Raw genomic sequence first — 13,600 nt, forward strand, 5'->3', positions numbered from 1 at the left:
GTGCCCGCCGCTCCATCCCGGATACCCCCTCGCTTGGCTGGCGGGGCGGTGCAGGCTGGGGAAGCGGGCACCAGGCGGAGCTATGGCGGAGCTGAGAGGTGAGCAGTGGCGGCCGGGGCCGAGTCGGCTCCGGCGGGGATGCCGGGAGGGTGGATCCCATGGCGTTGGGGAAGGGGCTGCAGGGGGAGGTGGGCTAGGACCGGCCCCCGTCCCGGGAATGCGCCTTCCTCGCGGCAGTGTCTGGGGGCAGAGGCCGGCTCACAGCAGAGCGAGGCACGTGGCACCTCCTGCTCCGGCAGGGAGTCCGGCAACACAGCCTGCTCCTCGCGGCACAGCCAGGCGTCCCTGAGGCTGGACCGCCTGGTTCTGTGGGGCGGGGGCGGGGCAGGACGCCTGGGTTCTATTCCTGGGTCTCGCATGGAAGGTTTATTGATGGGTGAAGGGCTGAGAGGCAGGACTCCTGGATTCTCTTGGTGAGTGGGAAGGGAAGGTAGAGGGACTCCTGGGATACATGTCTGTCTCTGGAAAGGGAGTGGGGTCTGTTGGTTTGTGGGAAGGGACTAGGGGTCTCTTGGATTCTATTCCTGAGATGCTCTTGGGTTCTGTTCCTGAGTGCTGCTGATTTCCACATGTGGTGTTGGCCCAGCATCTCAGTACGTCCGTTTGTGTGTGGAAAATGGGTATAATGGTCCTTGCCCACACTTGTGCCAGCCGCAAAACTGCCAAGCAAGAGACAAACTGTAGCTTGCTGGTTCAGGCACCCCACTGGAAGGTGGGAGGTCCTGGGTTCAGGCCCCCTGCTCCAATCAGTCTTTAATTATTTATCCACTGTGGAACAGCTTGAACAGGAGAGACTGAGGGAGCCCCACGTATATAGGGTATATCAGAATATCCCACATCTCAGTGCTCATAGCTCCGATGGGTGGGAGATGCCTGTTCACATCATTTCTTGTCAGCATCTCCCATTGATAGTTATAGGCGGCCCCTCGCCTAGCATGCCGGCTTTTGTGGATCGCATTCTAAGGCACTTACCTCCACTGATTGTATAGGAGCCTAGTGGCCCAACAGCTTTGTGGATCACAGTGCCGTTCCTGTGATTTTCTAGGTGCCATGACGATCAGTGTGTCTAAGTTCCTTTGTCTCTCCCATCCTCTTTGTCTATCCAGGCTCTCATGTGTTCCCCATCATTGTAGCATATGAGGGTTAAAGAAGAGTTTGGTTGTTTGAGGATAGCTGAGTGGTTTGAGCATTGGCCTGCTAAACCCAGGGTTTGTGAGTTCAATCCTTGAGGGGGCCATTTGGGAATTGGTCCTGCTTTGGGCAGGGGGTTGGACTAAGATGATCTCCTGAGGTCCCTTCCAACCCTAATAATCTATGATTCTAAGTTCTCCAGGAATCAATGGCTTTGCTTATGCCACCCTCCTCTTCCTTGTCCCTTTCCACTTGTTAGGGAAAATTTCCTGCTTAGCACTGGCAAGTAGAGTTTTCAAGGCCTAACTGGGATGCCATGTCCTGCGTGAGCACTTGATAAGTCCAAGAATGCAGGTTCAGCCAAGCCTGCAAAGTCTGCTTAGGACCCTGAAGATTAAAGATTCTGCCATCAGCAACATATGGTGCATGAGGTGGAGTGGAAGCCAGCTCACTTTCCTATAGCTGTATGGGCTGTGCCAATGACAGTAAACACACATTTTTATCTGGCTCAGCAGGCGTGACTCAAAGATGCGCAAGGGGCAGATCTGGGGTGTAAGGATGCCGTATTTAGCCAGTCAAACTTTAAACCACGTTGGGGAAGAGGTTTGGCCAGTTTTGGAGCTGGAGGCTCTTCGAGTAGTTGAATGTTTTATGCTGGGGTACAGATTTTTCGCCATCATTTGTTGTTCTAAACTGAAATTGTCTTGTAGTGAAACGTACTGGACTTTAGGTAGTGGACATGTGTGGAACTGGACTGTGTGGTGCAAGACCAGAGCATGTAGGTTTGGACTGGAGGGTACTGAGCTAACTAAGGCTCTAAAATCATGAATGGTATGGAGAAAATGAATAGGGAAGTGTGATTTACCACGAACCAGAGGTCATCCAGTAAAATTAATAGGCAGCAGGTTTAAAACAAACAGGGAAACTCCTTCACACAACACACAGTCATCTTGTAGAACTCGTTGTCAAGGGATGTTATGAAGGCCAAAAGTATAAGTGGGTTAAAAAAAGAATGAGATAAGTTTATGGACAATTGGTCCACCAATAGTTATTAGCCAAGATGGGCAGGGATGCAACCCCATGCTCTGGCATCCCTAAACCTCTGACTGCCAGAAGCTGGTACTGAGTGACAGTGGGCGGATTGCTCTGTCTAACTGTTCTGTTCATTCATTATCTCTAAAGCATCTGCTACTGGCCGCTTTTGGAAGACAGGATACTGGGCTAGATGGATCAGTACGGCTGTTCTTGTGGTCTTATGATCTGACTTGGAGGAGCTGTAGAACCATGCCATTAGCATGTGCTCGATGATGTGCAAAATGCATCATCACTGCTCCAAAAATCGTGTGCTCTAAATTAGAGATGCAGGACCATTCAGACATATGACAATGCGCCTAGGGGCTACTGTAATACAACTAATTCTGATAATCCATCATTTTCTCTGGTGGATGTTGTTTAAAAGTCTTAATGGAAGAAGTGAGTTTTCAGGAGGGGCAAGTGGTTGGGTGTATGGAAGAGGAAGACTGTTCTGAGTGTGAGGAAGAGCATAGGAGGAAGCACGAGGATGAGCATGGGAGAAGGATACAGAGGGCAGTTAGGGGTCAGGATAAGTTGTGCAGAGACCTAGAGATGATGAGCTTGAATTTGATGGAGGTGCTGAAAGGGGAATGGGAATGGGATGGTGCATTTATCTGAGCAGCAGCATTTTGGAGGGGGTAGGTTCCCAGAGGAGAGAAGGTTGCAGCAGTGGAGGTAAGTGCGGGGGGGTGGGGTGGTATCAAAGTATGGGCAGGAATTTTAGCAGGGGGAGCCAAGTGGCCGGGAGTTGGCATTGTCAGGCCATTTTGTGAGTTGGTGATTTTTGCCTGTTGTGTCCTTGGATAACCTTTTGTTTTTGTGTGTTCGCTTAGTGTTTCCCCTCTCCTGCGTTGTGCAGAATTATGCCTGGGGGAAGATCGGCCTGGACAGCGAAGTGGCCAAGCTGCTGGCTAGCAGTGATCCACTGGCACAGATTGATCCAGACAAGCCATATGCTGAGGTAAGCCCCTAGCTCCCTCCATCTGCCAGTCTTCTGTGGCACAGGTTTTACTGAGATCCCATAGTCAGGCACTTTCCCTCTCCTATCGCCACCCTCATGACTGAGGCCAAAAGTTGGCTTCTTCCTTTGGAACACTGAAGCTATTACGCGCATGAATAGCATCTACAGTGGCAATGGCAAGTATGCTCTTGATGCTCATGCTTCAGGGGATAAGCAGATCACCAGCTGGGGTCAGGCAGGAATTTGAATCCCTTTTCCTTTCACTTCACTGCAGTGCAATGGCTGACAGAATCTGCGAAGGGGTGGGTTCGGATGGGGGACTTTGGCTTCGTTTGAAGCATTGCATATCTGGATTGAGCAGTGGTCTGCACCACTGTGGCAATTCTTGTGTTTCAAAAGGTACTGAGGAGAAGATCAAGATCAAGCCTGGCAGATCAGACCTCTGTATACTTTGACCTAGCTGGGAGATTAGGAAATAATTATAGGTGAGTGGATGGGAGAGAGGCGCTTAGAAGCTAAGGGGGATGCTGATATTTAATCTGAACTGTAGCAGGAAGCGAGAGCTGAGAACTCAAGTACAGACAACCCTACCTCCTTTCCCCCTCTCCTTGAACCTGCCTATTTGGCCTATCTTTTCAGCCCGTTAAGAGCCATGCTGGAGATGCTAATGGTTTTGTCCTGTCCCTTTTTTTCCACCCCACAAATGCCTGTTCCAGCTCTGGATGGGAACCCACCCTAGAGGCGATGCTGTTATTCTGGATAATCGAATTCCCCAGAAGACCTTAGGACAATGGATAGCAGATAATCCTGGATGCCTGGGATCTAAGGTCAAGGAGACCTTTCAGGGCCAGTTGCCTTTCCTATTCAAAGTGCTGTCAGTTAACACAGCCCTGTCCATCCAGGCCCATCCCAACAAGGTAAGAAGCTGTTCTGAACCCCCTCTGAGTGCACTGCTGGGTCCTTGTAGGCAGCCTCTCTGCAGATGTCACTGATGTAAGTTGTGCTGCTGAGTCGGGCCTACTCTCATGGCATGACACTCAGGAGTGCACCACGTTCATGGTCCCCTACCCATTGAGTTCTGGAATGGTTGTCATGGTCCCTACCCATTGAATTCTGGAATGGTTGCAGATGTTGCCAGCACCTGGCTGTTGCACTCCAGGCCCAGAGGCTGCTAAGTACCTGCCAGAGCATAGCTAAAGATAGACCTTGCTCCAAAGCCAGTGCAGATACAAAAACAAAACCTCATTTAATTTGCACTCATCCTACCCTCCTGGGATGAGACGCACCTTGCGTCTCACCCAGATGAGTGCCACAAACTTGCTGGGGTGGCCGGAGGGGAAGAACACGGCACGGCCTCTGGGTCTTGAGAAGGGGCCCTGCCGTGTTGCCATCAGATCATATTGTATTTTGACCCCAGTGATCTCAATGGCTGTAACCGAGCAGGGAGCACATGGCAGAATAGCTCTATGTTAGAACAGGTCATTCAGTAAAACGCTTTCACTGCTTCTCCCTAGTTGCCTCTCTCAGTATGGGGACATGCACGGCGCTATGCACAGAAATAAAGATAATGGGAACATTATTGTCCTCTGCCCTGTCTAGAGTCTACACAACAGGCTGCAGTTGAAATACCGCCCATTCAGATATAATGTAAGGCCTAGGTGTCTATTTCAGCATCAGTCTTCTTTGAGCTTTTGCCTGTTACAACCGGCCCAGTCAGGCCACCTGAGCAGTTAGTGCCAGTCTGGCATGTAGTGCAGTAAGCGTGATCTGGCTCTGCAGCGTCCCTATGTACGCTGCTGCTTTGTACGACTATGAATTGTAATAGCTTAATGCAGATCAGCCAATGCATGTTGTGTGTGAGGGGCTTTAAACATAAGGCAACAGTTCTGTTGGTCATAAACTTTTGTTAAAAGCTCTTTGTACAAAACCTAAATGTTGGGCTTGACTCAGCCACTGGGTGTTGTGGCCAGGTCTGATTGCTCGGTTGAGGAGCTGTTTTATTGCTCCATAACAAGAAGAGGGCATTAGAGCAATGAAACGTTTCTTTTTGCGTCATAAGGCTCAGCCCTCAGATGTTTGTTCTCCACCCATTTCTTGGGGAAGAAATAACTCTGAATGAAGCACAGGAGAACTACTACACTTGTCTTGGGTAGAGCATGGGGCTGGGGCTGGAGCTCTCACTGAGGGGTGTTAAATGCTGTGATCTCAGCAACTGGTTCCCATCTGATACCAAGAAGCAGCTTTAAATTAGAAATGCAGAAAGAATCATTTGACTGGAAGCCCTCAGCTCAGCAGCAAGTGCCACTGCCTACTGCTGAGACCCCTCTGTTCAGCCTGGTAGGACGTGCACAGTGGAATAAACCCAGGGGACATAAGCCCAGCCCTTGCTACCATGTGCTTATATCCCAGATCTCCCTGGTACTGCAGTGTTGCCGTGTCTGCTGGCTGCGCTTGCATTTCCTCAGTGTCCTGTGTTTTTAAATGTGCAGTCGCTGTGCTGAAGTGCCCTCGTGGGGGCCGCAGCAGTGGGCAGAGAAGGGAGGTAGATGGGAGGAGATGTTTAGCTAGTTGGGCATTCAGGCTGAAGCCTAGCCCATAGCTAGCCATAGCCCCTCTCTGGGAAGCCAGGAGGATGGTGCAGTGAGGGAGCCCAGGGAGTGAGAATTCCAACAGGGGTGAGTCACTCTGACCCCTTGGGCAGGACTGACTCTCCTCATTGAATCCATTTGCTGGCGTACCCACAGCCGGGTGGGATCTCTTCCCCGGGATGCAGCCTGCCAGTGTGTGAGCTGGCGCCGAGGGACCTGGCTGTTGAGGAGGGATCGCTCGGACTCTGACTTTTTGTCCTTGTCTCCCCTCTCTAGGAGCTGGCGGGGAAGCTTCACGCCCAGTTTCCCGAGCACTATCCAGATGCCAATCACAAGCCAGAGATGGCCATTGCACTGACCCCCTTCCAGGGCATGTGCGGCTTCCGGCCTGTGGAGGAAATTGTGGCTTTTCTCCAGGGTAAGCACCAGTTGGACGCCGCTGGGCAGGGCAGGACTGGGGGGCTAAAGAGATCCCAAGTTGGGGCTGTCGGCTTGAGTGACAACATGCAAGTAGAAGGAAAGAGGAAGGGTCAGATGCTGTGGGGCCGGGGCAGCTGGAGGCTGAGCACTTGTAAGGGTTAATAAGATCCCCTTCAATGTATCCCTGCAGCTGGGCTGGGCATATATATCATCCTCCAGCCCCTGGCAGTGTTGCTCCAAGCAGAGCCCTGCAGGAAGGAGAAATGCCAACACAAGGCCTGGTGCAGTGGTCCCAGAAGCCGAGCTCCAGGCTGCGAGGAGCCCCAGGCTTGCACTCCCCTCTTGCTGGGGCTGCCTGCAGGGGCCTGATCACTCTGACCAGTCATGAATATAGGGGTTGCTCCATTGCTGAGCCCCTCGCCCCCAGGGGAAGCTGCCCTCTGCCAGATGTAATGAGCAGCTCATTTGCTGCCCTAGCTTCGTAATGCAGAACATCACTTGGGAAAGGCTCAGCGGAGCAGCTCGGAGACACTAAGCCGGACAGGACCTGAGGCTAGCACCTTCGTGTTGGCAGTTACTTGCACCCTTCTGCAGGTGCCTAAAACAGAGACTGAAATGCCTAAATGTGCACCAGAGTGCAAAGCTGGGCCCAGGGAGTGCAGTGATGGGGCAGGGGCTCCTGGCTTCTATGGCCTGCTCTGCTGCTGCCATGCTCTGTGACCATAAGCCAAATGCTTTGTAGAAGGGGGCGTGGTGTTAGCAGCCCATCCCTGCGGGGTAGCTGAGTGGGTGGGTTTGCCCCTGCTATCGTACCCCAGCCCAGGCTCCTGACAGGTGTCTGCTCTTTGCAGAGGTGCCCGAGTTCCGGGCGCTGATTGGCAACGTGGCAGCAGAGCAGCTGGAGCGCAGTGTGTGCAATGACCCCCGAGGCGTGTCTGCTGCACTGCGGGTCTGCTTCACCAGGATGATGAAGAGCGAAAAGAAGGTTTTTGTGGACCAGCTGAATATGCTGGTGAAGAGGATTTCCCAGGAAGGTTTGTTCTGCGTCTGTCTGCGACGTGGAGAGCCCCTTTGGTTGGGTCACTCTGAGTTCAGTCCCCTTCTGGGGCTAACAAAGGTCCAAACAAAGTTCTTTCACCTCACTTGGGCTCCTCCTCAGCCCACCTTCTGGGCTCCCTTTATCCCTGAGTACAGAGACCCAAAGTGCTGACTCCTGGGCCACTTTCCTGGTGTCCTTCCTTCACCAAACTCAATTCTCTGCCCCTTTGGGAGGCCCGGTTGCTTACCAGGCTGCCACCTGACCTCCAGTGTCCTGCCCTCTAAGGCTGGGAGGCAGCTAACTGTGGCCTAGGCAGGACTGATTGAACAGGGCTGGCCACCGCCTGGCCTTTAAAGGGACAGGCCACCTGGAACAGGAGCTCAATGAGACAGAGCTCCCGAGCCTGACAGTTTTCCCCACCATACAACCGCTGAGGGGGCGGATCAGCTTAGCACACTGTGCAGGGTGTGGTCCCTGATTGCTTGGGGGGATTAAAGATCCTAAGTCACTTGTGAGAAGCATGTGTAGCCCTGCCATCCTGGCTGCTAGCGGTCTTGGGTAACTATGCTCCGCCTTGTGATTTTGAGCTGGGTCCAACACCTCTTCACTCCCTGCCCTGGAAAGCTTTGCTGGTGTTCACACGCCTGAAGTGGCTGCAGTTCAGCCCCTCCCTCTGTATTTGAACAGGCACTGTGTAAGTTGCCCTGGAGCGATACCACCTGGAAAGGCCTCTGTGAGTTCAGCACTGAACATGATTAACGTTATGGCCTGGGGACAAAGCCAGGGGCTTCAGATCCCACCCTGTGTATAGTTTATCCAGTAAAAATAAACTGATTAGAGCAGCCATGTGGGCCTGAAGGGCGCATGGTTATTTATACCAGAGTAACAAGCATGGAGAGGATTTTGCCTCCGGCCCTCCCTGCACCAGCAGGGCAAAGCGCTGAGCCCTCTTGGCTGGAGCTTGTTATATCCCAGCGTGGTCTTTCCCGTCAAGGCTGATCTGCTCCTCCAACCAACCCAGCAAGTGTTCGCTCGACAAGCAGTAGGAGAGGAGCGTCAGTCTGTCTGGCATGGCCCACGAGCGGGAGTGAGGGCAGACTGTCAAGAAGCAGGGCACAAATCCTGAATTAGCTGTGAGTTCTATACCTAGATTTCACCAACCACCTCACAAGTGTGAACTCATAAAGCCCTAGAACAGCCTTAACATGGAGTCTCAGACAGGCCCCAGGGGCACTCCAGTTTATCTTGCAAGCCTGCCTTATGCCAAAATTCCCAACAGTATCCAGGTTACTCCTGGTCCTAAAGGGCCAGTCACTTGTCCCAGGTCAATTGTGCCTTAAATCTCTTACCAGAGGCAATGCTTGTAGCCATCCTGTGATAAACTAACCAAAGATTTATTAACTAGGGAAAAGAATGAGTTATTTACAAGCTTAAAGCAGGTAAACATACACACACACACACAAGTTACAGTTTTAGGTTTCAAATGGTAACATATGCGTGCGGTCATACGCAAGCTCTATATATCCTCTAGGGCTAACCCAAGCCAAGCATAGCTTGCTTATGCTTAGAAATATTGCCCTCTCTGAATTCCAGGCAGCACAGTGATGATTTCTCCTTGGCAGGGATTTTTGTGCTCTTCCCCCAGGTTTGAAGCTGTGATGGGATGAGGGCTTGGGCACTCCCCTCTTCACGGGCAGCAATCAACAAAATCTTTTGTTGACTGATGTTGCACATTGGCTTGTCTGGTGTCTAGAGGCCAGGCTGGGGAGAGATGACACTTCTTGTGGTAAACTAGCACTTCACACTTGGTGATGCATCTCTCCTGACTGAGTTTTTTTACACTTACCCATTACCTTATACTGGGGGTACAGATACTACAAGTAGGATTAATGCAGGCAGCAGCCTACAAGCATTTCATACAATCTAAACGCTAACCTTGTTCTTAGAACTCTAGTATCTGTTTTAACTGTCGTAACCCGCAGGGGAGCCAGACTGGTTTCCAGCTCTGCATTTGTCAGTGTGCAATGAGGCCTGGGCCTTGGCATGAGTTGGCCCCCAAGCTTATGCCAAATCTTCATCAGTCTCTTTCCTCCGGGTTGCTGGGGCTCTGTCGGGGAAGCTCCCAGAGCGGAAATACAAAGGAGCCCTTTTATTTCAACAGAAGGGAAGCATGAGCCAAGCCAAAGAGGCCTCCTTTCTAATGAAGGTGTTTCAGGTCAAGTGAGGCTACTCCAGCCTCTGCTCCAGCAGGAAGGGGGAAGGAGGAGGATCAGCTCCAAATGGATACCCCCCCCACCCCTCAAACAGCCATTCTTGGGTGGGGGAGAATGCCTGTCCTGACCTACTCCCCACTGGAAGAGGAGGGAGGGGCTGAAGTGGAAAATGGGTGGGATATAAAGATGAGTATCTGTCCCTGGAAGCCCACCTTCCTCCTCATCTTCCCTGGGAGGACTGGGACATGGGAAGGAAAGGATGGACCAACTGGATGCTGAGGAGAGGGCCTGGGGAGAGCTGGGCGTGAGGCAGGGAGAGGAGTGAGGGTGGCGTGTGTGTGGAATGGGCATGTGGGCGGAGGGTTTTGGAAGTGGAGTGGAGGGATGGGTCCAGGTGGGTGGTGGTGTATCGTAGCTGGCAGGGTTTGTGTCTGGGGGGGGGTGGGGAGTAAGCATTTCTTCTATCCAGGAAATGCCCCTGTGGGAAAGAACAGGCCACTGGCAGTCTGTCTCCACTGCCATTGATTGTTGGGTTTAGTGAGACAGCGTGGGGTGGGTGGCCTGTGATCTACCGGAGGTCAGGCTAGGTGATCAGTTCCTTCTGGCCTTATACTCTGACAGTATGATCCCTGCTGTCCCCAGGCAGTGGCATGGGAAAAACCCGCCAGCCCATCCATCCATCCCTCTTGTAGAGCAGAGCCTGGGAACATTAGACCCTGCGTCTCTGGAAGTGGATGGATCTGGGTGAGGCTCATGTGGCTAATAAGGTCTGACTCGTAACCACACCCAGGCAGGTTGGATCCCTCATTGGCCACCTGTCATCGCTCGTCCCATCTCTGGGTATCTAGAGGGACTTGGACGTGCAGCTAGAACTGCCTAGGCCTACTCTGGCCTCCTGATGAGGAGGGTTTGGGGGAACCCCAAAGCCACTGGCACTTGACCCCTGGGCTGGCAACAGTGGGCTGACTCCACTGGAGGGCTGTAAGCAAAGCAGTGGCTCTCGCTGAAGGGACTAAGTTGTGGGGCTGCTGCTAACCTGCCTTTGCTCTTGTCCCCCACAGTTGCTGCGGGGAAGGACACCTCGGGGAGCAGCGGGAAGCTGCTGCTGCAGCTGCACTCACAGTTCCCGGGAGACATCGGCTGCTTTGCCATTTACTTCCTGAACCTAGTGATGCTGCAGCCAGGGGAGTCTATGTTCCTGGGAGCCAACGAGCCTCATGCCTACCTCTATGGAGGTGAGATTGAGTGGCAGGTGGGGCGGCGGCTGTGTTCCTGTACTAAGCCAATGCCATTGAGACGGTTCTGAATAATAGCATTTGTGGTTCCCCTAATTGGTGGATATTGACTCCTATAATGGATTGGGCACTTTGTAACCCTGGCTACGGTAAAACTGCCACTGTCAATCATCATGATCCATGATTTATGTTGATCTCTAGGTTACACCTTATCTAAAGCACCCTGCCTTGGCCATTGCGGGATACCAAACTAGGTGGCTTGTTGGCTTTTCTGAGCGTGGTTGCCACTAAGTGTCTCCATGGAGGATGGAGTGAAAGGCTGCCGCTCGTATTGATGCATTGTGGAGGGAGGTGTTTCAGGCTTAAGACTGCCACCTGCTCCCTTACCCTGTAGGTGCGTAGCCTGGTGTTGACAGCAGCTGTTTGTGGGGAGGAAGTGTTAGCCATGTTAGTCTGTATCAGCAAAAACAACGAGGAGTCCTTGTGACATCTTAGAGACTAACAAATTTATTTGGGCTTAAGCTTTCATGGGCTAGAACCCACTGCATCAGGTGCATGGAGTGGAAAGTACAGGAGCAGCTATAAATACAGGGAAGGATGGGGGTTGCTTTACCAAGTGTGAGGTCAGTCTAATGAGATAAATCAGTTACAGTAGGGATACCAAGGGAGGGATAATATTTTGAAGTGGTAAAGAGTGGCCCATTACATACAGTTGACAAGAAGTGTGAGTAACAGTAGGGGAAATTATATGGGGAAATTAGTTTAGGTTTGTAATGACCCAACCACTCCAGTCTTTATTCAGCCTAATCTGATGTTATCCATTGCAAATTATTCCAGTTCTTTAGCTTCACGTTGGAGTCTGTTTTTAAGATTGCCATTTTTAGGTCTGTTACTGAGTGACCAGAGAGACTGAAGTGTCTCCTACTGGTTTTAATGTTATGATTCCTGATGTCAGTTTGTGTGAATAGATATGTGGACGAAGTTGGCACTGGGGTTTGTAGAAGGTGGTTCGGGGTTGGTTTTTTGTGTGTGTGTTGTAGTTGCGGCCAGTCCTCACCTACAGACCCCCCCAGCCTGAAGCAACCACTCACCACAACAAAACACCCACCCAGGAACCAACCTGCTACAACCCCGTGCAACTCTGTCCCACATATCTATTCAAGGGACACCATCATAGGACATACCACATCAGCCACAACCTCGGGCTCGTTCATCTGCAACATCTACCAATGTGATATGTGCCAGCATGCCCCTCTGCCATGTACATTGGCAAACCGGACAGTCTCTACGCAAAGAATAAATGGACATAATCTGACTCGGGTATCATAACATTCAAAAACAGTAGGAGAACACTACATCTCTTGGTCACTCAACAACAGACCAAAAGTGGCAATTCTTCAACAAAAAAAACCTTCAAAAACAGATTCCATGTGAAGCGGCAGAACTGGAATTAATTGCAAACTGGATAACATCAGATAGGCCTGATAAAGACTGGGAGTGGGGTCATTACAAAACCTAAACTAATTCCCCAATACTGATTTCCCCTACTGTTACTCTCACCTCTGTCATTATTTAATGGACACTCTCTTACCACTTCAAAGTTATTTTTCCTCCCTTGGCATCCCTACTGTTATTGATTATCTCGTTAGACTAGACCTCACACGTGGTAAGGCAACCCCATCCTTTTCATGTATTTATACCTGCTCCTGTATTTTTCACTTCATGCATCTGATGAAGTGAGTTCTAGCCCACAAAAGCTTATGCTCAAATAAATGTTACTCTCTAAGGTGCCACAAGGACTCCTCATTGTTTTTTCTCTTACTCAGTGTCTCTGTCATGATGGGATGGCACATTTCCCTGAGCCAAGCATCCCTAGTCTTTCCCTTAGTGAAGGGACAGAGGCTTTTCCTCCTGCCTGGAGCCTGTTGGAGCTGAGGTCAGATACCTGGCTTCCCCAGAGATGCTCTCTGATCAGGAAGGTCCCACCTTCTTGCACTGACACTGAGCTCCTTGCTCCCCAGACTGCATTGAATGCATGGCATGCTCCGACAACACCGTGCGAGCAGGCCTGACGCCCAAATTCATTGACGTGCTCACTCTGTGTGAAATGCTGAACTACACCCCAGCACCCAGCAGCTCCAAGATCTTTGCTCCCACGCAGAGCCGCTTGGATCCCTGTGTCTACCTCTACGACCCGCCTGTGCCAGACTTCACTGTCATAAAAATAGAGGTGAGTGGGGACCCTGGATCAGCAGATTAACAGGGAGGGGAGCCTAGTAGCAGCATCAGACATCTCCTCCAATGGGAGCAAGCAGAGACAGCATCCTTGCCTTTGGCTCTCTCTAGCAACTTCTCCATTCCTGTCAACAAGCAGCAATAAGTGGTTTTGCAAAGAACTAGAGCTAAACCTAAGCCTCCCTTGCCAAAGGCCATGTCATCGTGACGTGAGGTGGGAGGGAAGAGACTTCCCAGTCAAGGAGGGGAAAAAAGCACATACGTCAGTTGAGCTGCCCATTAACATCCGACGCTTATCCCCTTCCCCCCAATGCTGTGACCTGGGATGAGATCACTGCATCCCCCTTCCCTCCCACTACCTGTACTAGAGGTAGCATCACGGGGTCAGCTGAACTGGGACAAACCACACTGTGACTCTGAGCTCATAAGGTAATGGGATTAGGGGAGCAATGATACTCAGACCTCAGTGATTCAGGCCCATTAGCGACCAACTTTACCCAAAAGAGCCATAGTCGTAGCTGGCTATAATACTCTATAGTCCTATTTAAACAGTATGATGGGAAATATTTAGGGGTTTTGGGTTTTTTCAGAGAGAGACAGAGATTATTCTCTCAGCAAATAAGTTAATAATTTAATGCAAGTTG

The 13,600-nt window shown here is 51.2% G+C and overlaps 1 protein-coding gene across 2 annotated transcripts in view; it reads left to right on the forward strand.

Moving 5' to 3' along the window:
• The window catches only part of MPI (mannose phosphate isomerase), a 21,047-nt gene continuing 7,447 nt past the window's right edge, over positions 1 to 13,600 (forward strand). The window contains exons 1-7 of one of the 2 annotated variants that reach the window (XM_032799848.2): positions 1 to 98; positions 3,099 to 3,226; positions 3,943 to 4,143; positions 6,091 to 6,232; positions 7,086 to 7,268; positions 10,548 to 10,721; positions 12,743 to 12,951. In XM_032799848.2, the coding sequence (XP_032655739.1) occupies positions 83 to 98; positions 3,099 to 3,226; positions 3,943 to 4,143; positions 6,091 to 6,232; positions 7,086 to 7,268; positions 10,548 to 10,721; positions 12,743 to 12,951 (1,053 nt within the window). In that variant the 5' untranslated portion in view covers positions 1 to 82. The remainder of the gene's footprint in view (positions 99 to 3,098; positions 3,227 to 3,942; positions 4,144 to 6,090; positions 6,233 to 7,085; positions 7,269 to 10,547; positions 10,722 to 12,742; positions 12,952 to 13,600) is intronic. The other variant, XM_032799849.2, reaches the window with a different exon arrangement.

The sequence above is a fragment of the Chelonoidis abingdonii genome, chromosome 9 (assembly GCF_003597395.2).
Source record: "Chelonoidis abingdonii isolate Lonesome George chromosome 9, CheloAbing_2.0, whole genome shotgun sequence".
In the NCBI taxonomy this organism is placed as follows: domain Eukaryota; kingdom Metazoa; phylum Chordata; order Testudines; family Testudinidae; genus Chelonoidis; species Chelonoidis abingdonii.